Source organism: Poromitra crassiceps (assembly GCF_964638095.1).
Source record: "Poromitra crassiceps genome assembly, chromosome: 10".
Classification (NCBI taxonomy): Eukaryota; Metazoa; Chordata; class Actinopteri; order Beryciformes; family Melamphaidae; genus Poromitra; species Poromitra crassiceps.
In genome coordinates this window covers 38,451,794-38,474,716 of record NC_139631.1, presented here as the reverse complement: position 1 = coordinate 38,474,716, position 22,923 = coordinate 38,451,794, and the positions used below count along the sequence as shown (strand labels likewise).

Below are 22,923 nucleotides of genomic sequence, written 5' to 3'. Positions count from 1 at the left end.
GCATGCTCTCAAATATCACACCAAACACTCGGACAGAAACGGTAACCGTATTTACACTGGCCCAACGGAGAGTGTATCAATTAAAAGAAACGATTAAGCAAATATATTCAACAGTCTCAAAGTACAAAGAGGCTCCGCCCATGAGCCACTTTGATGCGACTACAGTACAGGTCAGTCTCCTTGCCGTTTGGTCAGAATGAAAAGTGACAGCAGTAGTGCAGATGTGGAAAGTGAATCGATGGAAAAGCGTAAATACCGAGAGGCCTTGGTTATTACCTGGGTGTCGTCGGTAACCTTGCGTATGTATGGCTTGATGCAGATGCTTATGCACAAACCAGTCAAGGGACCAAGAGTTTTTTTTTTTTTTTTTTTTTTTTTTTACGACCGCGCGGGGTCGCTGCTGTTCTGCGGCTCGGTTTCTAAACGAAAGCGCGTCTCCACCCCCCCCCCCCCTTTCCTTTAGAGTTCTTCGTAATCTCCCCCCTCTCTGTTGGACAATCCTGCCCCTCCGCCCAGGAAGTCCTCCAGCTCGTCCACGTCAGTTTTCTTGGTCCGCGATTTCTTCTTCTTCTTGTCTTTGTCGTCCACAGCTGCTGCTGGCGCCGCCTCCTCTTTCTCCTTCTTCTTGTGTTTGTGCTTCTTCTTGCTCTTTTCATCCTCCTGAGAAGGACGGAAGGAGACATATTTTGTAGCCGCTTCGTTACAGACATGTATGAATATATGATGAGATGATATGTCCAAGTATATTACCTCCTTGCTTTTCTTCTTCTTTTTCTTCTTGTCTTTGGAGGAAGGTTTGCTTTCTTTCTCTGAAACACGATCAGACACATTTCTTAAAGGACGGCACGTGTTCTCCGTCCTTGAAAAGGATGATCTAGCTCGGGTTCGACTGATATGGGATTTTAAGGGATGCCGATATTGTTAATTGAAGCTGCAATCAGATATGTTGTGCCATCATCTTTAAAATGAACAATTTTCAACGTTAGTAGAGAGACACAAAGTGCCTTTTATTATTCTTTTCACTTCTGTGGAAGACAGCGTGTGTAATCCTTGCTAACACTGTGTTTATCCTGTGTATCCACTGAACAGCGCACTGTGATGGCGTCACATGTTCTGTTACGCTGATTGGTTCTAAATACAGGGACTATGTCTGAATGTGACACTCTGAATTCTAAATACAAGGACTATGTCTGAATGTGACACTCTGAATTCTAAATACAGGGACTATGTCTGAATGTGACACTCTGAATTCTAAATACAGGGACTATGTCTGAATGTGACACTCTGAATTCTAAATACAGGGACTACGTCTGAATGTGACACTCTGAATTCTAAATACAGGGACTATGTCTGAATGTGACACTCTGAATTCTAAATACAAGGACTATGTCTGAATGTGACACTCTGAATTCTAAATACAGGGACTATGTCTGAATGTGACACTCTGAATTCTAAACACAGGGACTATGTCTGGATGTGACACTCTGAATTCTAAATACAGGGACTATGTCTGAATGTGACACTCTGAATTCTAAACACAGGGACTATGTCTGGATGTGACACTCTGAATTCTAAACACAGGGACTACGTCTGGATGTGACACTCTGAATTCTAAACACAGGGACTATGTCTGAATGTGACACTCTGAATTCTAAACACAGGGACTATGTCTGAATGTGACACTCTGAATTCTAAACACAGGGACTATGTCTGAATGTGACACTCTGAATTCTAAACACAGGGACTATGTCTGAATGTGACACTCTGAATTCTAAACACAGGGACTATGTCTGAATGTGACACTCTGAATTCTAAACACAGGGACTATGTCTGAATGTGACACTCTGAATTCTAAATACAGGGACTACGTCTGAATGTGACACTCTGAATTCTAAATACAGGGACTATGTCTGAATGTGACACTCTGAATTCTAAATACAGGGACTACGTCTGAATGTGACACTCTGAATTCTAAACACAGGGACTACGTCTGGATGTGACACTCTGAATTCTAAACACAGGGACTATGTCTGAATGTGACACTCTGAATTCTAAACACAGGGACTATGTCTGAATGTGACACTCTGAATTCTAAATACAGGGACTATGTCTGAATGTGACACTCTGAATTCTAAACACAGGGACTATGTCTGAATGTGACACTCTGAATTCTAAACACAGGGATTACGTCTGAATGTGACACTCTGAATTCTAAACACAGGGACTATGTCTGAATGTGACACTCTGAATTCTAAACACAGGGACTATGTCTGAATGTGACACTCTGAATTCTAAACACAGGGACTATGTCTGAATGTGACACTCTGAATTCTAAACACAGGGACTATGTCTGAATGTGACACTCTGAATTCTAAACACAGGGACTATGTCTGAATGTGACACTCTGAATTCTAAACACAGGGACTATGTCTGAATGTGACACTCTGAATTCTAAACACAGGGACTATGTCTGAATGTGACACTCTGAATTCTAAATACAGGGACTACGTCTGAATGTGACACTCTGAATTCTAAATACAGGGACTATGTCTGAATGTGACACTCTGAATTCTAAATACAGGGACTATGTCTGAATGTGACACTCTGAATTCTAAACACAGGGACTACGTCTGGATGTGACACTCTGAATTCTAAACACAGGGACTATGTCTGAATGTGACACTCTGAATTCTAAACACAGGGACTATGTCTGAATGTGACACTCTGAATTCTAAACACAGGGACTACGTCTGAATGTGACACTCTGAATTCTAAACACAGGGACTATGTCTGAATGTGACACTCTGAATTCTAAACACAGGGACTATGTCTGAATGTGACACTCTGAATTCTAAACACAGGGACTATGTCTGAATGTGACACTCTGAATTCTAAACACAGGGACTATGTCTGAATGTGACACTCTGAATTCTAAACACAGGGACTATGTCTGAATGTGACACTCTGAATTCTAAACACAGGGACTATGTCTGAATGTGACACTCTGAATTCTAAACACAGGGACTACGTCTGAATGTGACACTCTGAATTCTAAACACAGGGATTACGTCTGAATGTGACACTCTGAATTCTAAACACAGGGACTATGTCTGAATGTGACACTCTGAATTCTAAATACAGGGACTATGTCTGAATGTGACACTCTGAATTCTAAACACAGGGACTATGTCTGAATGTGACACTCTGAATTCTAAACACAGGGACTACGTCTGAATGTGACACTCTGAATTCTAAACACAGGGACTATGTCTGAATGTGACACTCTGAATTCTAAACACAGGGACTATGTCTGAATGTGACACTCTGAATTCTAAACACAGGGACTATGTCTGAATGTGACACTCTGAATTCTAAACACAGGGACTACGTCTGAATGTGACACTCTGAATTCTAAACACAGGGACTATGTCTGAATGTGACACTCTGAATTCTAAACACAGGGACTATGTCTGAATGTGACACTCTGAATTCTAAACACAGGGACTATGTCTGAATGTGACACTCTGAATTCTAAACACAGGGACTATGTCTGAATGTGACACTCTGAATTGGGTGATTGGTCTTGAATTGAAGAACATGAGAGCACGACAGCAGGACTTGCCTTCTTGCTCCTCGCTGCTGTCCTTGGCTGCGGGAGCCTCCTGGAATCCGAGGCCAAACAGGTCGGTGTCGTTCTTGTGTTTGAAGGAGATGACGGTGGGTTTCAGAAGCTCCGGCACCTTGGCTAGCTGGACGTCGTCATCTGAAAGGTCAGACAGCAGCTCGTCCCTGAGCGGCAACGTGTCCTGGTGGAGCGGAGGTGACAAAAAGTGAGCGATTGCTTGAGGGGAACCGCTTTGATTCGATAAACGAGTTCAAATTCTAGCGAATCGTCTTTTGCGTCGAAGACGACGGGTCGGTTCTACTTTACCTTTGTCACTTTCGGTGCGTCCGACGCTTCCGAATCAAAGTCGGGGTCGTCCATGATGAAGGAGAGCATCTGCTGGGCCACGGGGGCCTCTGGGTCCGAGTCGGAGTCCTCTGCTTTCTTCTTGCCTTGGTGTCGGGCCGGCTGCTGCTCTGCCGAGGCCGGGGTTAGAGTGAGGGAGATGGGCTGCAGGGCAGGACCTTTGAGCTCTGGAGCTTTAGACGCCACCTTTGGTTTGGTTATATTGACCATAGGCCTGAAATAAGGTGATAAGGAACTTGAGTTTGTTTTCTTCATATTCTCATATTTTTTTTATTATTTGTTACTTACAGCATACATCTCTTCATGCATCCCCGCCCCCCCAAAAAAAACATTCCTACTTCATCTTTCTTAATGTGTGGGAATTTTTGTTTAATAAAACTATCCATTTACTACATTGTTATCTAGATTTTATTTTGTTGACAGTGGGGATCATTCAAGTTTCACTTTGTCTAATCTTATTCAAATCACAAAAACCACAAGAAGACTCGTGAACTGAATGTCACTCGATAACATTTTCTTTCATCCATTTGTGCCAGAACACATTGATTGGCAGACCGAGAAGCAAAGCGCGCCATCATGCGACGTTAGAGATGAGCGTGCAATATTTCTAGTCCAATCAAAAGGCACAAAAGCTACTGTAAAGAGATGGAGAGCAAGAGCAGGACAATTCAATATATGGCAATATAATAAATGTGACAAGACGCATTGTGGGGGCAGAAACATGAACTGCGGTACGAGACTCACTTTTTGAGCTCAGGCTCACTGTCCAGGTCTTGGTCCAGTGTGATGGCAGAGACTGCTGGTTGGCCGTCCTCCTCGTCACTGGTCAGAGTGATCTCTTTCCTGTGAGGGAGGGGCTTACGCTGGGGGAGGGGGGGCTCAGAGTCATCTGGGTCCAGCTCGTCCTGGAAACCGGCTACCATGGGGTTTCCTCTGCCTTCACCATCGCTGGGACAGAGACAGAACAAGACTGCATTTACTATTTGTCTGGGGAAGGTCACAGGAGTGCCATATGCGGCTTTACACTCAGACAGATCTACAGATTCCTTGTGCACACAGCCATAGGGATTCTAAGCCCGTTTCTCTAACCTTTAACGTCGGAGACCTTAAGTTAAAAGTCTCCTTTAAAGTGAGGTTCAATGAGTTTCACCGTGCAGAAGGTGAATTAGGACAGGGATGTAAAGCGACATCACTTGACTACAAAAACACAGGAGAGGGTCAGACCACGGCCAGAATAAACAAGTATCATCATGTAAGTAACCTAGATGTTTGGATTTCAATCAAATAGATGAAAAACACATTCAACGCAGGTGTAAATGCAGTCAAGATCTGCTCAACCAAACCATCCCTGGAAGAGGTTGGGGACAGATCTGGCCAGTGGACACATTAACAACAAAGTGTAAATGCAATGCATCTCCAAGAACACAGCTAGTCCAATTCTAATACTGAAGATGCATGCTAGAGGTATAAATGTCATTCCAGATCAATCATATCTAGACATAATTCTGAAGCAAAAGCATAAGAGGAATGACTGAATCCCAACCAGCATCGTTTTGCTGTTCTGCAGCAGATCCAGTTGATCTGATTTTTCTAAGGTGGGGGAAAGAGTACCCCCCCCCCCCACCTCATGAGGATCAACAGAGCATCACAGAGATCTGAGTAAACGTGGTACCGGTTAGGGATGGGCATTTTAAGCAATTTAAATAGTCGCGTACTCTCCTTCTATTATGAACGAGTGCTCGAGTACTCGCGCGGGCTGTGTGATTACTATGGTAATGACTGAGCAGGGGTAATCTGCTGTGTATCGGGCTGTTCACACATAACGTTTGCATTTTTGCATGGAAAAAGCGCTACCTGGAGCATTTTTGTCAGGAGAGGGACTGACTGTGATATTAGGTGACGCTAAGCTAACATCTAAACTAAAGCCTACCTTTAGACAGTATCTCCGATGGTTGGATTAGCGCTTTGGAGCAGACAAGTTGTGAAACAAGCAAAGGCATTTGATTTCCAATACATGTCCATTGTTGCTGAATAGTGATCACCATGATGCGATTGTCTCCCAAAAAGTGATTCTTTCTCCACATTTCTTGTGACTAACGTTATGGGAAACGACAGTGTAGTCAGTAAACTAGTGCAATGTTTTGAATGAGTTTTATCGGGCGTGCGCTATGAAGAAGCGTGCTTCTCATTCGGGAGAATATGTCCAGCCACCATTTTCGGGAAGAGCTGGAAAACTTCCGGTTAAAACTTTCAAAATAATGTTACTTAAACAAAAGTAAATAGCTTATTGATGCACGTTGGAGGAGAAAAGGTATTTCAATGAATGAAGCAGCATCCTTGTATCAAAATACTCGTGGTGATGTTATATGGCGTGAAACTGTGGCTGTAACGCATTACTCAAATTAAATAAGGTTACAATAAGCATTTTATTTTGAAAGCAACAAAGCGGATGACGTACTTGGTACATTCTGGCTGACTTGACGCCTGATAGAGTTTAGTCACAAGAAACCCAGGCGTGTTCGTTGAATGGGAGGGAAACACAGCGAGACCGGCCGTGCAGTTGCTGCTGGTTGCTGCCAGATCCACATGACGATGCGTGCGTAGATCTTCTACCATTTTTAAAGGGGTGGGGAGTGGGGCGAGTACCCGAACAGCAGAAACGTTACTCGAATACTGACGTTATGAACGAGTGCTCGAGTACCCGAGTACTCGCGCCCATCCCTAGTACCGGTCACTGTCCACCACAGCATGATCTGAGTAAACATGGTACCTGTCACTGTTCACAGCATGATCTAATCTGAATAAACATGGTACCTGTCACTGTCCACAGCATGAGCTGGTGCTGGCTGAGGCACCTTAGACTTGGACTTAGAGGGCAGGCTGTCCTCCAGGAAGCTTCTGTCCAGTCTCTCATCTGGTATAAAATCATCCACACTATGGACATTAGCAGGACAGCCGGGTACAGGAGGTCCATCTGAGGAAAACATAGAGCCACAAAAGCAAATCACTATTATAATGATCAAATAAAGCAAACTTAATTTCAAATAAATTGTCACTGTTAAAGAGCTTTCATAGTCTACCAGCACAATGTGTCTTGTTTATTAAGGACTAATGCATACGAAACAGTGAAGTCACATGATATTCCAATACCAGGCAGTGCCTGGTATAACGCCCTGCATTTCTCAACTGCTAAGCTTTCAATCTTGTGACTAACTTCCTATGTACTTGGCCAGTTTCAAGTAGGACTGAATAATACATTTAAAAATTGCAATATTGACTATTCCAATTCCTAAATCACAGGCTGCTACTTTTTTGTCTTAAGCATGATTCTGGTAAGCTTCCAAAACGAGATACTCTCTGTTGCTGTACAGAGCTGCTGGCATACAAACCAAGTTACAGTGAAAATGCTTAACTTTATTCAATTCAAACTTTCAAATCTTAACCATTACAATCTCACCCTCCTCAACAACAATTTGTTTTAATCACTGGAAATATTGTAGAAAAAGCTGCCTTGTCCTCTAAATCAGAGGTTCTCAAATGTTTTTCAGCCAAGGACCCCTTAGAAGATAGAAAATCTACCGGGGACCCCCTCATTCTGATTTGTGATTTTGGGCTAAGCTTAATTGTTTCCACGGTAACGTGCTTGACTTTTAAATTGATAGGTTTGTTACATTAGAATGTAATCCATGAACCATTTTAGATTTAAAGCATGAAATATTTTCGTTGAACTATGAAGCAACAACAAAAAAGTTTTTATTTTTATTTTCCTGAAAACCTTTCGTGGACTCCCTTGCAAAGTGCCACGGACCCCCAATTGAGAACCACTGCTCTAAATCCTATCATCATAACAACAGGGGGGAAGGGGAGGGGGGGTGAGTCAGGTTGGAAGCCGGACTCAAATACCTCTGGCATAACAGGTCATTAAAGAATGGCTTTACCGATAATCATGCATTATTAATAATCTCTGTAATATAAGCATTAAGCACATGGGCAGTGTTTACCTTACCTCTCTGTTTTCCTGACAGAGAAAAATGCTCCCTTTCTATGAAACTCCGCCCCCACCAGCAGCAAGTCATTAAGGTTCGTTAAGGCTCTGTGGATGTGCGCATACTTGAAAAAAAATGAACAAAATAAACAATAACAGCCGCCCTCTGAGCAGATTCCGCGTCTTGAGCAGAACTTCCGCAGTTCCGTTGTGACGTAAAACACGTGACAACGGAGCGCTTTGCCAGAGGAGGAAATGGCAGCTATCCGTGAGGACAACAGAGAGAGCAGGTAAACACTGGCCATGTGCTTAAATATTACCAAGATTACTAATGATACAAAGTGGGTTGATTATCGGTAAAGTCATCCTTTAAATATTAATGATAGGATATTCTATATGAATGCGCTGACCAAAACGGACCATTTATACCACTAGTTGTTGTGTATTACTTAACAACCACTTTAACATGTAAAGCACTGCATCTCATAGCTTATTGCTTAAACAAGCTGTAGAAGAAGAAACTGACCTGCCCCAGCAGCAGGAGCGTCGGTGGCGGGGGACGAGCCAAACCAGCGGGACATGAAGCCGCGCTTCTGGGGGCCCGAGCCTCCTGAGGCCTGAGACGGGTCCAGGTGCTCAGGCGACTGGGCCGAGGGCTTGGGCTCAGCGGCGGGCGACGCCCTCCCGCTGACCACGGCCGGCGGGGGAGGGGGAGGAGGAGGAGGGGGAGAGGTGGTGGTGGAGAGGGCCTGTGGCTGTGGGACCGTCTGGAAGGGGACAGGGGGCTGAGGGGTGCTGGGGCTGTTGCTGCCGGTGGATGCCCCGCTGGGAGGGACGATGGGGGACTGGGAGCCCGACGAGGGACTCTGGCCGTTGGCTGGACCGGGCGAGCCGTAGCCTTTGCTGCGAGACTCCAGGTTCTCCAGGAAACTGCAGGATCCACAAATGTAAAGGTTAGCAAACGATGCACTTCAACTACAATACATGCATCTAGGGCTGGGTTAAAAAAAACGATTCTCCGATTTTTTATCGATTTTTATTTTAATCCTTTGATATCGATTAATATGTCCAGAGAACGATTTTTTTTATTATTATTATTATTATTTTTTAATAAACATAGGCTATAATATTATAGGCTGTGTGGTAGTTGAAACATAGTTTCAAGTTGACGTTTATTTATGTTTGTAATTGAAACAAAAACATAAATACTGTAGGCTACATAAATGGAAATGTTTAATCATTAATATCTACTTTTAGAAATTATATAGGCTGAAATCAAATCACTGTGCATAATTGTGAAAGTGTCTTTATTGACAGATGAAAAGGCTGTTATTTACCCTTTGTCACCAGCTGGTGAGTAAATACAGTATATGTGTAACTAAAACCATTAAAATTGACAACCGGTCTGCAACTTTTTTTTCCCATGTATCTACCGTCCTTGGCGCAAAAAAGGTTGGGAACCCCTGTGTTACATAACTGGACAATCATGTAATTCAGGTTACAGCTCAAAAAACATGTTTTAGTATCACTAACCAAATCGATATTGAAATTAATCGAATCGGAATCGAATCGGGATTAATCGATTCGGAACCTTGTGAATCGGAATCAAATCGATTCTTGAAATTTGAACCAATACCCAGCCCTACTAGTAAGGCTAGGGCTACACTGCAAGACTCCTAGGCTGATTTTGGCCGTCCCAACTGAGTTAAAAGATCTAGACTAGAGTTGGCTCTAGTTTGAGGTAGTCGTACAAATGAGGGTTCCTCCTGATCCAGTGGGGACCATCAGGATTGTTTCAAACACACTAAGGAAGGGGGGTGTTGATCTCAACCGCAAATGACAGGTGTTAAATATGTGATGTGCAATCTTTTCATAAGCTGGGGTTCCATTTAAGTATGCTTTGCTAATTATGACGGCCAAGTACATTTCTTTGTTTTCGTCTTCTGATGGAAGCATGGCCAGAATTAGCTGACAGTAAAGGACAATAACAACTTGCCCAACACCAATTAATTCCTGAAAGACTATTTATGCTATTATGTTATTTTTCGTGGCATTTAAAGCGTTTGCATGAAATTGGCTTGGCAGTTGGACAGTCTGCTACAGCCTAAACGCTCCATTGGCAGAGAGAAGAGAGAGTACATCTCATAGTTCTGATCCTCGGTCTCCTGCTGCACACACAGTTCCTCCAGGGTAGCATCCATGTCCAGCTGGCTGGTCTCCAGCTGCCTGAGGAGGGTCTCCCTCTGTAGACAGACAGACAGACAGACAGACACACACACACACACACACACACACACACACACAGGCATGAATGACTGGGCACGAGCTGAGATGTAGCGTTCACATTCTGCTATATGCATGCAGGCTGAAGCGCAAATTATGCTCGAGCGAAATCGGCGGCGCTGACTGCGCCGAGGGGGTCGGCGCAGCTGGGCGTCCTATCGCAGCACAGCTCAACGGAGGGGGCGTGCAGCTCCTCGAAAATGTGACTCTGCGGCGTCAACTCCTTGTTGTGAGGAATGAGGAAATGCCATTTCCTCATTTAACAGTGCTTGTCCCTCATCTAGCAAAGCCTTCTGCAGGCTCACCGGAATGAGTTTTGAAATGGAGGGACAATAAAATGTCCATCCACCGACATGATTGCAAGTTCTTGGTAAACGACACGATAATGTTTTGGACGTGTACCGCAGCCAACGCGTCGAGTTACGTTCGAATATGCACAGTCTCGCTGTCGCCGCTGTTCGGCGACAGGGCGCCAAGTCGAGGTTGAGCAGAACCATGCAGGGCGCTTTAAGCCTTGGTTCACACCGGGCGCTATTCAGAAGTAGCACTGAAGCTGCGCTGAACAGAAGCTGAGCTGTCACGCTAAACCTGTCACATGAGAAGCACTCTTTTCCTCAGCGCCTCGCTCAGCGCTGCCTTCCCCCCCGGCCCACAACTTGCATTGACTTCATGCCCGGCAGCTCGGGTGGAGCGCGCTGCACGCTTGAAAAATAGAACAGAAGCCGAAACTATCGCTTCAGCGTGGCGTGGCGTGTGGCTGGTGTGAACGGTCTCGTCTGTTAACAAGGACGCCGACATGTAAATTGCCAGAGCGCTGCGTAGCTTCAGCATGGGATTGGCATATGGTGTAAACAAGGGCTTATAGTATACAGTATAACCTCGGGATGGGCATTTTAAGTCATTTCAATATTCAAGTAGTCTTCTGTTATGAACGAGGAACCGGGTACTCCCAAACAACAACAACAAAAAACAGGGGAGTCCGTGTGGAAACACTAAAATGGTACCAACGTTTGGCTACTACTCTAAAGAGTTCATTTTGTAGTTGATCTACAAATGACCAAGCGAAGCTAGAAATGAGCCCGCTAAGCGCGCGACACTTCTAGTTTCTCTCATTTTCCATGCGTTTTCCATGACTGGAAAATTGGTCAACTGTTTCCCAGGTTTTCCAGGACACGTAGGAAACCTGTTTTCTCCTAAGCAAATAGCTGTGCGGCAATAATCACAAAAGCATACTGAAAATATATTTTAATTTAGAGCAAGCCAGTATTGCCCGAGAACACAAAACCATAATAAAACAACAATGATACTAATGACAATTAATGAGGAAGTTAAAAAATAATAACCTGAAGTTGCAGGAAGGGGATGTTGAAAAATCTGTGCAGATATTTCAAGCCAAACCCATTTTTCATGGAGGACTCAGCATAGTGGATATAGGACGATCCCATTGGTCTGCAAAACATTAGTTATTACTAATCAAATCAAGGTCAGGGTTTGTATACATTTTTACATAATTTGCACAAAAACACTGCGAGTTTTGGTCTCCATCTGAGATTTGACCATTTTGTGAGTGCTGAGCCCTGTAGTGAGAAATTAGAAGTTGTAATACATCCTCCTATGCCTAGAGGGCGCTACTAGAAATAGTAATTTTACCACAGCCCCCTACCTGTTGAGTCCGGCAATCAGGTCTCTTATATCATCTGGGAGGATGACGCGATGCTCGCCCATGTCCCTGTGGTTTCCCAGCACGCACACCGGCACGTGAGTGGGGACTTTGGGCAGTTCCCTCAGGATGTAGTCGAACGTCCTGCCAACCATCAAATCACAACAGAACATCGCTGGTATCAATCCTCCGCGGGTGTTTGATTCATTCACTGGTGAGGCTTAAATAGATCTCAGTGCTAAATAACGTGCTTCACATGTTTGTGTTTCTGACAACTTCATTATTGAAGATGGTCAGGGTACACACTTACATTCAAAGCATGCCATTAACAGGTACAAATACATCAAAAGGGTGAGATGAAGGCAACAGAATTAAAAACAAAAAAGAGGGGGGGGGGGATCCCATTTGGAAAAGTATTTTTCAAGCTGTGGGCTTTATTTAGCTCATAACTAACTAACTAAATATAGTGTAAAAATAAGTGTATGAATGAATAGAAATGAATGAATGAATGAACGAACAAACAAACAAATAAACAAACAAACACTTCTTTCAATTTGGACAGCAATTTAAGATTGTAATATACTATTTATTCCCTCAGGCAGGACGGCCAAAATGGCACGCTGAAATTTCAATTATTTCGCCTTTGAAGCTCAACAAATTCCACCAGAGAGCAGTGAGCTTCTTGACTACATGCAGACCGACTGCAACCTAATCCCTCCATGCATATTGTAGCATTAGAGACATTGATTACAGCGTGTTAAGCTAAAGGCTCAGGCAGAGGACTCTTCATATTGTAGCATTAGAGACATTGATTACAGCGTGTTAAGCTAAAGGCTCAGTCAGAGGACTCTTCATATTGTAGCATTAGAGACATTGATTACAGAGTGTTAAGCTAAAGGCTCAGGCAGAGGACTCTTCATATTGTAGCATTAGAGACATTGATTACAGCGTGTTAAGCTAAAGGCTCAGTCAGAGGACTCTTCATATTGTAGCATTAGAGACATTGATTAGAGTGTGTTAAGCTAAAGGCTCAGGCAGAGGATTCTTCATATTGTAGCATTAGAGACATTGATTAGAGTGTGTTAAGCTAAAGGCTCAGGCAGAGGACTCTTCATATTGTAGCATTAGAGACATTGATTAGAGTGTGTTAAGCTAAAGGCTCAGGCAGAGGACTCTTCATATTGTAGCATTAGAGACATTGATTACAGCATGTTAAGCTAAAGGCTCAGGCAGAGGACTCTTCATATTGTAGCATTAGAGACATTGATTACAGCATGTTAAGCTAAAGGCTCAGGCAGAGGACTCTTCATATTGTAGCATTAGAGACATTGATTACAGTGTGTTAAGCTAAAGGCTCTGGCAGAGGACTCTTCATATTGTAGCATTAGAGGCATTGATTAGAGTGTGTTAAGCTAAAGGCTCAGGCAGAGGACTCTTCATATTGTAGCATTAGAGACATTGATTACAGCGTGTTAAGCTAAAGGCTCATTCAGAGGACTCTTCATATTGTAGCATTAGAGACATTGATTAGAGTGTGTTAAGCTAAAGGCTCAGGCAGAGGACTCTTCATATTGTAGCATTAGAGGCATTGATTAGAGTGTGTTAAGCTAAAGGCTCAGGCAGAGGACTCTTCATATTGTAGCATTAGAGACATTGATTAGAGTGTGTTAAGCTAAAGGCTCAGGCAGAGGACTCTTCATATTGTAGCATTAGAGACATTGATTACAGCGTGTTAAGCTAAAGGCTCAGTCAGAGGACTCTTCATATTGTAGCATTAGAGACATTGATTAGAGTGTGTTAAGCTAAAGGCTCAGGCAGAGGACTCTTCATATTGTAGCATTAGAGACATTGATTAGAACGTGTTAAGCTAAAGGCTCAGGCAGAGGACTCTTCATATTGTAGCATTAGAGACATTGATTACAGCGTGTTAAGCTAAAGGCTCAGTCAGAGGACTCTTCATATTGTAGCATTAGAGACATTGATTAGAGTGTGTTAAGCTAAAGGCTCAGGCAGAGGACTCTTCATATTGTAGCATTAGAGACATTGATTAGAGTGTGTTAAGCTAAAGGCTCAGGCAGAGGACTCTTCATATTGTAGCATTAGAGACATTGATTAGAACGTGTTAAGCTAAAGGCTCAGGCAGAGGACTCTTCATATTGTAGCATTAGAGACATTGATTACAGTGTGTTAAGCTAAAGGCTCAGTCAGAGGACTCTTCATATTGTAGCATTAGAGACATTGATTACAGTGTGTTAAGCTAAAGGCTCAGGCAGAGGATTCTTCATATTGTAGCATTAGAGACATTGATTACAGCGTGTTAAGCTAAAGGCTCAGGCAGAGGACTCTTCATATTGTAGCATTAGAGACATTGATTACAGTGTGTTAAGCTAAAGGCTCAGGCAGAGGACTCTTCATATTGTAGCATTAGAGACATTGATTACAGCATGTTAAGCTAAAGGCTCAGCTAAAGGCTCAGGCAGAGGACTCTTCATATTGTAGCATTAGAGACATTGATTACAGCATGTTAAGCTAAAGGCTCAGCTAAAGGCTCAGGCAGAGGACTCTTCATATTGTAGCATTAGAGACATTGATTACAGTGTGTTAAGCTAAAGGCTCAGGCAGAGGACTCTTCATATTGTAGCATTAGAGACATTGATTAGAACGTGTTAAGCTAAAGGCTCAGGCAGAGGACTCTTCATATTGTAGCATTAGAGACATTGATTACAGTGTGTTAAGCTAAAGGCTCAGGCAGAGGACTCTTCATATTGTAGCATTAGAGACATTGATTACAGCATGTTAAGCTAAAGGCTCAGCTAAAGGCTCAGGCAGAGGACTCTTCATATTGTAGCATTAGAGACATTGATTACAGTGTGTTAAGCTAAAGGCTCAGGCAGAGGACTCTTCATATTGTAGCATTAGAGACATTGATTACAGCATGTTAAGCTAAAGGCTCAGCTAAAGGCTCAGGCAGAGGACTCTTCATATTGTAGCATTAGAGACATTGATTAGAGCATGTTAAGCTAAAGGCTCAGGCAGAGGACTCTTCATATTGTAGCATTAGAGACATTGATTACAGCGTGTTAAGCTAAAGGCTCAGGCAGAGGACTCTTCATATTGTAGCATTAGAGACATTGATTACAGTGTGTTAAGCTAAAGGCTCAGGCAGAGGACTCTTCATATTGTAGCATTAGAGACAATGATTAGAGTGTGTTAAGCTAAAGGCTCAGGCAGAGGACTCTTCATATTGTAGCATTAGAGACATTGATTAGAGCGTGTTAAGCTAAAGGCTCAGGCAGAGGACTCTTCATATTGTAGCATTAGAGACATTGATTAGAGCATGTTAAGCTAAAGGCTCAGGCAGAGGACTCTTCATATTGTAGCATTAGAGACATTGATTAGAGCGTGTTAAGCTAAAGGCTCAGGCACAGGACTCTTCATATTGTAGCATTAGAGACATTGATTAGAGCATGTTAAGCTAAAGGCTCAGGCAGAGGACTCTTCATATTGTAGCATTAGAGACATTGATTACAGCGTGTTAAGCTAAAGGCTCAGGCAGAGGACTCTTACCATTGCTTGGTGATGTCAAACATGATGATGACCCCGTTACAGTTCTTGTACACATCCAGGAACTCTGCATCCAAGGCCACATCATCTGACTACAGACAAACATTGGCTCAATCACAATAAAGTAGATGACACAAAATACTTTGAGGTGGATAACTTATGTTTATAATTTACAGCCTTCAGACCATTTAAAGCCACTGACCCACATAAAGGAACCAGTGTTTTTTGTGTGTGTTGTGTGTTCTTTAAACACATGATGGTCATGTGATCATAATCACCTCTTGAGGCTCATTTTCCAGTTTCAAATTCTCTCCACGCTTTTTGCCTTTGCCTGCAAGGAAGAGGGAGAAGGCGAGCGTTACGTCTCGGTGAAAACCACCGAGAAACCACGACAATCGACCGGTCACTTTCTTGCTTTACGTTCGGCCATCATGAGTAAAGCAAGCAGAGGAGCACACAGCCCCGTTTCCTGATGGAAAAGCATAATTGCAGCATGACTTTCAGCAGACATCATCATTTACGGTACTTAAGACAAGCTGCTGGCGTCGGTCCACGGCTCACACAGTGCAAGCAATCAGACTTTATCGATTTACAGCAGCACATCAGCCAAACGTCGAGGTTTTTTTTGCCACACTGCTGCAAAACCCGGGCCGGGTGGCAGCCAAACCTTGAGAATATTTGCATTCAGATAAGACAAAAATAGGAAGGGGGGGGGGGGGGGCAAAACCCACAGCAAACAAGCGAGACACACTAACGGCACACTAACAGCGGCGCTCACCTACACCTTCAGGAAGAGAGTGTTTTTGGCCTGAGACAAGTGCGAGAAAGACAGCGTCAACACTGAGGACATGTCGGCTCTAAGTAAACACCAACCATGCGAGTATTCCATGTTATAAAAAAAAGAAAAAACGGCGGCAGGTCTATGACATCATCGACAGTAGACTGACAAATTCTTGCACTGGGATAATGTGTCAACACTCACCTTTGTCGACCACGTCCCACACCTCTACCTTGACCACGTCATCAGTAGCTGGGAGAGACAGGAAGGTTGTTTTCATTATTAACATTTCCGCACTACAGGGCTCTTGCACCATTTTTAAAGTCAAATGTAATGCTTTTTAAGACCTCAACAAATAGAATTTAAGACTCCAAAAATGTCGAAACTGGAAACAATTTCTATTAGCCTATAGAAAATAGACAACTTAATGACTGCTGCTCCAGACTGCCACAAATGTAGTGATTGAAATTGTGTATAGGCTGATATACTTGTTACTTCCCAATCTGTAAGACAAATAATAAAAGTGTCCAGAATAAACAGAGCCGGAGGCAGATGGCTCAAAAGTAGGGCTGCAATTAACAATTATTTTGATAATCGATTAATTGGACGATTGTTTCTTCAATTAATCAGATAAAAACAAATGCATGGATTTTATTTCAACAATTTTATTCAAAACAAAACGTCCCAAATTGACAATATTAGTGCACAAAAGTGCTGCTTGACTGGACCAGAGCTGTCTAAACAATAATGAAAAATGATCAATAATAATAAAAAAGTACTACAAAAAGTACTACAGAGTAATACTACAGAAGCAAACAACTCACATTCACAAGCTCCGAGTCTTGAGCCACTATATGGACGTAGTAATTATGTGATTGGACAATCTACGTGCAATGACGGTAACAAAATTAGCGGGATGTTTGAAGCCAGGAAAGTAGTGGTGTGAAAAGGCTTGCTAGGTATGAATGGAGCTACTCCGCTAGTTACACAAATACAGGACACTTACTGTAGTCGACTAAAAATAGGTTAGCTGAAGCTAATTCTAAATTCACAGTCTCGTTTACCTTGATATGGAGCCACTGGAAATAAACAGTCGAGGCACAAAGTACAGTAGACGTCAAACATGTACATGGCCAAAAGTGAAATACAGCTGATCAACACAATGCAATGAGGAGAAAACAAAAGAACTTGTGCTGTTCAAGGGCGATGACTGAGGTGAGACAGGAGTGGAGTCTTACTTTTGTAGTTCCAGTGGATACTGGTAGCCTGGATCTCCTGAGTGGGAGCGTAATCCTCCATGAATTTCTTGCCCTGCAGTCGATGCCATAGGGTACTCTTGCCAGTATTTCTGTCTCCCCGGATGACAATTTTCACTTGAGGGGGGGAAACAACAACCAATGTTTATTAACTTAATCATAAAACAGACCAACTGGCTGCTTAAGTAAAATTTGTGATTTGCAGACCTTCATTTGGCTGAGTAATATGGCTGTTATCTAGGGAATTACACTCTATGGCTGACAATTATTTAAAAACAAGTATGTACAATTATATATATATATAGTGTCTTATTGCACTTGCTTTCCCCACAACTGTCAGGACGGCTCAGTGGTTTCCAGGGTTTCTGGTTTCTGAATGGAGAGATTATATAAGCGCGGGTTCGAATCTCACTTCTGACAAGTGGCTTTCCATTCGTTTAACTGTAGCTTTCCCTATGTCTCCAGAGGTTTTGGACAACCTGTTGTGCAGTGTTGTAGTCAAGTCACGATATCTCAAGTCCAAGTCGAGTCTTGAGTCCCCAGTGTTCGAGTCCAAGTCACCAAAGAACAGTCCGAGTCGAGTCAAGTCCCCAATACCTGAGTCCATGTCCAGAGTAAGCCTACTGAACATGAGCATGACTCATCTCTGTGAAGTGAGCAACAATCTCCCTCAATTTGACTTCCAGTTTAGGGATTTTAAACCTAACCCCTAACCCTAACCCTAAAAGAACTTGAAACAACCTAACCCAAAAATCGTTGCTGGCTAAAATTGTTGCTAGCTTTATCCTGCTGCGTGACTCCGCATGTAAGTGGAATAGGGGTCGACCGATTATCGGTTTGGCCGATTATTATGGCCGATATTCAGCATTTTGCCGATTATCTGTATCGGCATTTTCATTGGCTGTTTGCCGATATAATAAATTAATTAAAAAATGCGCTATTGGCTCAGAATGCAGCTCTAACCAGCCTGTGTGTTTCTCTGTGTTGCTGCTCTGTGTTGCTGCTGTGCAAATGTCCTGCCCACAGCGCTATCTGATTGGTGAGTATTAGCCTATCAGAGGGCTTCTCAGATGAAATCCGAGCTGCCTTGTGCCTTCATTCAACAGCGTGCCGTGTGGGTCTGTGCAGCGCAGCGGACTGACTGACAGTCCGCAGTCCGCAGCAGGCTGCCAAGCTTGCAATAAAGTGAATAAACATCATAGTTATCTAGGCTGACATTGCATAAACACCACAATCGTCTGATCTATCATTCTTATTAGTAGATGATTCGTATGAAGCGCTCCCTGGCTGCATGGCATGCAGTGCAAATTAAGCGTGGAGATATGGTAGGTTTGATAGAAGCGTGAGTTGAAATCCGCCGAATGCACTTTCTTGCAGTGATAAGTGACCATCTGTCCCGCTTTGTGCAGGACTGCGCCGCATTTTCAACACTTTTCACGCGTCCCGCAAATTGAGACGATGTCCCGCATTTGCGCGAGGCAGAGAGAGAGGGAGAGATAGATAAAGAGAGGGAGAGAGAGAGAGACGAGAGAGCACACGGCACACGGCTTGCACAAAGTGGCCTGCTCGTTAACGTCACTTAACCATCTGCAGCTGTGTGAGAGAGAGAGATGAGACTGGGATCACGGCTCTGCTCGTGACACTACTGTCTGCAGCCATGAGTAGGCATGCAAATATAGGCTACTTAACCATAAAATAGGATACCAACAGCATAAAGCTCTGCAATGCTGTTTTAGCAGAATTGAAGACAGCCTCAAATATTTCTCAACAGCATCCTGTCTTTGAGATGTCATTTGCAGATATTTAGTCTCTACACTGCTACAAAGGACATTTATAAATTCCATAAGCTGCTCTAATTAATGTTTTGTTCAAATGAACCTGTAATGTAGCCTAGGCTACTACAGTTACAGTATGGTTCTACTTCAGTATAAGATATAGTAGGCTACATTGTTCTACTAGAAAAGTCTGACTAACTTTATATGGTTGGAAACATGTTGTCTTTCATATCTGAACAGAAGCCATGAATCCCATCCCATATCAGCAACCTGTCCTGTTTTATTGGAGCCTACACACTGTAGTCAGATGTGTTGCTTTCTTACTGTATTTACCGGTTTGATTTGTGGCTGTGTGAACACAAACGAACCAAGGCACAAATGCAACAATTGTATAAATTAAGCCCCTGAATCCAACCAAAGCCAAACGACCTAGAGGTGTGAATACACCCTTGTCTCCACAGTTGATGTTCCCAAGTCTCCACTAGAGTGAGCATACACATGGAAATGGGAACAGGTTATAGGTTGTGACACACACACACACACAGATCAACACTTTAATGTGAATATTTTCAATTAATATTGCAGTTGGATAAACTGAGGAAAATGCATTTCCACAACGAGTTGTGTTATTTAAAATTTTGACACCAAGATTTTTATTTTTACTGCAAATGTATATCGGTTCCAAATATCGGCTATCGGTCATTTTGATTACCCGATAATCGATATCGTATCGGCCCTGAAAAACTGATATCGGTCGATCCCTAAAGTGGAACACGCGTGCCTGCCCTTTGAAGAAAATTGAACAATGTCATATATTAATATTAATATAGCTATCAATAGCTTATGGCAAATTATTAGGGACTATTACAAAAAACTGTAGAAAAAATAAGTCCAAGTCCTCGTCTCCAACTTCAGAGTCCGAATGCACGAGTCCAAGTCCGAGTCATCAGTGCTCAAGTCCAAGTCGAGTCATGAGTCCTGAAATGAGTGTCCAGGACTCTGACCCGACCTCGACTACAACACTGCCGTTGTGTAAAAGATAAAAACACTTACTGTTATACTGGACCCCTTTGGCGAAGCGTCTCTGTAAACTTTGGTTCATAGACTGCATGCCAGCGGGAATGTTCTTGTCCCTGAGCTGCCCTGGCTCAGATCCCACCAGCTTCTTCAGAGCGGAAAACATCTTGACGAAGCTTCAACTAACTGGGCAGCACTCAATAAAATGGTGAAACTCCCCTCCAAAATGTTGTCACACAACTGATGTCAAGTGTAACAGAGTACAGGAATACTAATGGCGGAGGAAGTTAAAGGCCCATGCTGTCAGACAGATATAATATGATGCACTTCAGATCATGCCAATTAGTGATTGAACATTTGACAGCTGCTATTGACTAGTTACTGGGTTGTACAGCTAGTCTCTTATAACTGACCAGATGCTCTTGATCGCCAGTCAATGGTGGAGGGTACTACCATGTTGTCTTGAGCATCAGCTGTAGAAATACAATAAATTACAGTTGGGGAATTAACGGTCATTCACTTTGCAGATGTAGGTACAACTAAAAAGATAGCACACAGCTAATGTAGCATACATGATCACGCATTCAGACTAGAGGGGATGCAGACAGAGCTGGTCTATTCATTTGGTCGCCTCGTTATCTAGCTCACGTTAGCTTCCCTGGGGACTGTTAGCTCAGGGCTAACAGCTACGTTATAGCATTTCCTCAAATCAATTATACTTGAAAAGGCTAAGGCAGACCACTCTAAATGATATATCAAGGTCACCAGGGGCTGCTAAAAGAGGAGACAGCCAGGTTAGTTACCTAGCGTGACTAAAAGGTAACGTTATCCGTTGGCTCTGTCACAGGCTCTGTTTTGGCTAGCTAGCCACTATTAGCCTAGCTTCACCCACTCTGCGTTCAATAACATTAGCGTTAAACGGCAGCTAGTCTGGGTCTTTTCCATCAGGTAATATCAGGCACAAATACTCACGGTTAGTTCATGAGATAAACAAGTGCAGTGCTGACATATTTCTCTCAGAACATCTGACAGTCCACCATCCCGACAGACAGAGATGTAGCAGCGACATTCCTTTGCAAAGACAACAGTCAGCTACCGAACCAGCGTCAAGCTAGACGCAATAATGAATGGCATCCGGTTCGAACTTTCAAAATAAAACGTTGTACAGAGGAAGCTGTGGAAGTGATCCTGAAAGCTGTAGTTCCTCAAATGGCCACTTGAGGCTGGACCCAAAAGGGAGTCGTTCCCATTGTCGTTCCCCGTTCACCCCATGTTAAAATGCTCCACTTTGCAACAGGATTACGCATGTTTTTACAGCCTGGACCAAAACACAGTTTTGGTCTACATAGTTCCTATTTAATTTCACCTTTCATAACAACTGTAGGGGGGATGAATTTTTTATATAAATCGCCCATTTAGAGTAAAATAGACGCTAGAAAAGACTATGTTTTGGGGGTGATTGACAGATCGCTGGTCCTGTCCAGTGATCGCGCAGCTTGCTGAGCAGGTAGTCTCTCAAGCCAGACTGTCTCTTCTACATTCTGCGAATGCACCATAAACAGTAGGTAGACTACTTCACACACACAGAGCCTGGTCAAAGGAAGTTGGGAAAGAAAACGCTTCTGACCGGAGGAAGTTCAAACCAATGCAGGTGATTGGAGAAACACGAGCGGATGTCCCTGGACATCCAGGGAATATTGCCCTATCATCGCTCATTATTTTCCCTGAGTTTCCATTTCCGTTTTGACCAAGTTTTCCCAGCTCAAAGTGCAGACATTTAGGCGGAAGCATTTGAAAATTGCAAGAGCCAACCGTCTGTTTTAAGAGACTAAATAGCAGGCAGAGCTGCGGCTCTGGAAACCCCTCGTCTCGTGTCGTCTCGTGTCGTCCCGCGCGAGCTGCACAAGGACCCCAAGATGGCGACAGACAGCACTAGGTTTCCAAACGTGAGTAAAAAAACAAAACAATGGCTGGCTAGGTCCATTTTATTTACAGTCAATGGTATTAAAGTACATAAAGTACGTGAAAACAGAAATGTATTGATGTAGAGATCTGTACGACAAATGAAAACACTGTTGTACTTTTTGCCATTTTAATTAATATCTGGCTAAAGTTGAATGCTCTGTTCAAGAATCGCACTGCTTTACATTCAAATAGTTCCACACACATACAAACCAAGGTGCAAAGTGCAATACATACAGGGCAGGGGCCAGGGTAGTCAAAAATATGGCATATGTATATAAAATAAAATATAATAATAATAATAATAATAATAATAATAATAATAATAATAATAGTGATGATGATGATGATGATGATGACGATGATGATGATGATGATAATAATAATACAATTCTATGCCAAATAAAATTCTATGCCAAATGTCAAATTCAATGCTTTTACTTTGAAGGCAAAATCACGTTAATCTTGGAGCCTGCTTCCTGATGCTTTCCTCTTTCACTTGCACCCTCTAGTGGTAGACATATTAATCTACAACTCAACACAGACCACCTCAACTGTCAACTGTCAAAGCAGCTGGCCTTGCAGACGGAGTTCAACACAGACAGAGACAGTCAAGCATGCTGCCAGTGGTGTGGGCTACAGTCAAAGAGCAATGAATCGTAGCAGGCAAATA

The 22,923-nt window shown here is 43.0% G+C and overlaps 1 protein-coding gene across 2 annotated transcripts; it reads right to left on the bottom strand.

Annotated features, from left to right (window-relative positions):
- Window positions 1–459: 459 nt before the first annotated feature.
- rabl6b (RAB, member RAS oncogene family-like 6b) lies at window positions 460–21,381 on the bottom strand (the record flags this gene model as incomplete). 2 transcript variants are annotated; one of them, XM_083644890.1, is made up of 17 exons in its annotated part: window positions 21,261–21,381; window positions 20,325–20,761; window positions 17,479–17,613; window positions 16,445–16,492; window positions 16,241–16,270; window positions 15,741–15,793; window positions 15,466–15,554; window positions 11,902–12,042; window positions 11,582–11,687; window positions 10,095–10,198; window positions 8,482–8,885; window positions 6,785–6,944; window positions 4,715–4,918; window positions 3,932–4,184; window positions 3,623–3,806; window positions 751–809; window positions 460–660 (listed from the first exon to the last, which is right to left on the bottom strand). In XM_083644890.1, exons 2-17 carry the CDS (start codon window positions 20,452–20,454, stop codon window positions 460–462), a joined length of 2,301 nt encoding a protein of 766 aa, XP_083501016.1. In that variant the 5' UTR covers window positions 20,455–20,761; window positions 21,261–21,381. The 2 variants fall into 2 exon arrangements, with proteins under 2 accessions (XP_083501016.1, XP_083501017.1); XM_083644891.1 differs by lacking the exon at window positions 16,241–16,270.
- Window positions 21,382–22,923: the final 1,542 nt, after the last annotated feature.